The sequence below is a fragment of the Plasmopara halstedii genome (assembly GCF_900000015.1).
Source record: "Plasmopara halstedii genome assembly, contig: Scaffold_816, whole genome shotgun sequence".
Taxonomy (NCBI): Eukaryota; Oomycota; class Peronosporomycetes; order Peronosporales; family Peronosporaceae; genus Plasmopara; species Plasmopara halstedii.
In genome coordinates this window covers 2,500,785-2,501,757 of record NW_020187732.1, presented here as the reverse complement: position 1 = coordinate 2,501,757, position 973 = coordinate 2,500,785, and the positions used below count along the sequence as shown (strand labels likewise).

Genomic DNA, 973 nt, shown 5'->3' with positions numbered 1-973 from the left:
TGAACTGTCATAACGGCGCGAGAACGTCTATTACGATCAGTATCTATAATCAAAACGACCAGAAGGTTAAATTCCGTGATACTTCAGTCTCGATCATGCTTCTGCTTCGTCCAAAAAAATAAATAATCGAATGACTAATTTTTTTTATCCAACTCTCATAACCGAAAACTTCCCCCTCGCCGTTTAGCACGCAAAGCGGCCATTTTAGCCTTCATTTCAGGACTGCCTTTAGCTGGTTTCTTAGAAACTCCCACACCATAACGTCTCTTTACCTCACCTCGCACTGACTTGATTAGAGTTTCATGTTCCGGTTTGCTTGCCTTTGATAGTAAAAACTTTTTACCTGCATCGACCGCATCGGTTAGAAGCCCCTTTCGCTTAGCGTAGGATAGTGCATTCTTTGCCGCCTTCTTAACATCCGCTACCGAAATACGGCCACCTTCTTTCTCTACATCGCTGTCAGAGTCATATACTCCAACCCCTGTCAATGACTTAATAGCTGCTCTTGCGGGGATTCCTGCTTGAGGGGCTCCAAACGCTGTCGCAAGAGCCGGAACCGCCGCGTCTAATCCCTTTGAAAGCAATCCGCTGTCTTTTACAAATTTGAATGCTGTTGATAACCCAGATTTGATTTTACTCCAAATGGATCCCCCTTGGAGTTTCTTGTAACCTTTCTTGATCTCGTGTCTGGTAATGTCAAGTCTAACACCACGACCTGCCTTGCGTGCCTTTAGCGCTTTCTCATACGAAGCTGGGTGGAGATGGATAACAGAGCCTGAACCCTTGAGTTGATCAGATGTAAGACTTAGCTTACCTGTCTTGAGGGCTTTAGTCAGCTTGGGAGCTGGAACGTCGCTGGAAATCGTTAATTCACGATACATGATTGCTATATTCCCTGAAACATATTTAATACAGAATTGACAAATTCAGATCTTTCACGTTCTTGAATACATCAGGTCTTTTGTGCTGCTTC

General features: G+C 44.1%; 1 protein-coding gene across 1 annotated transcript in view; it reads right to left on the bottom strand.

The window, feature by feature from the left end:
• Positions 1-155: 155 nt before the first annotated feature.
• PHALS_14456 (uncharacterized protein) overlaps positions 156-973 on the bottom strand; it is a gene marked incomplete at both ends in the record, with an annotated part of 1,140 nt that continues 322 nt past the window's right edge. The window contains one exon of the mRNA XM_024730274.1: positions 156-895. Within this exon, the coding sequence (XP_024580567.1) occupies positions 156-895 (740 nt within the window). The remainder of the gene's footprint in view (positions 896-973) is intronic.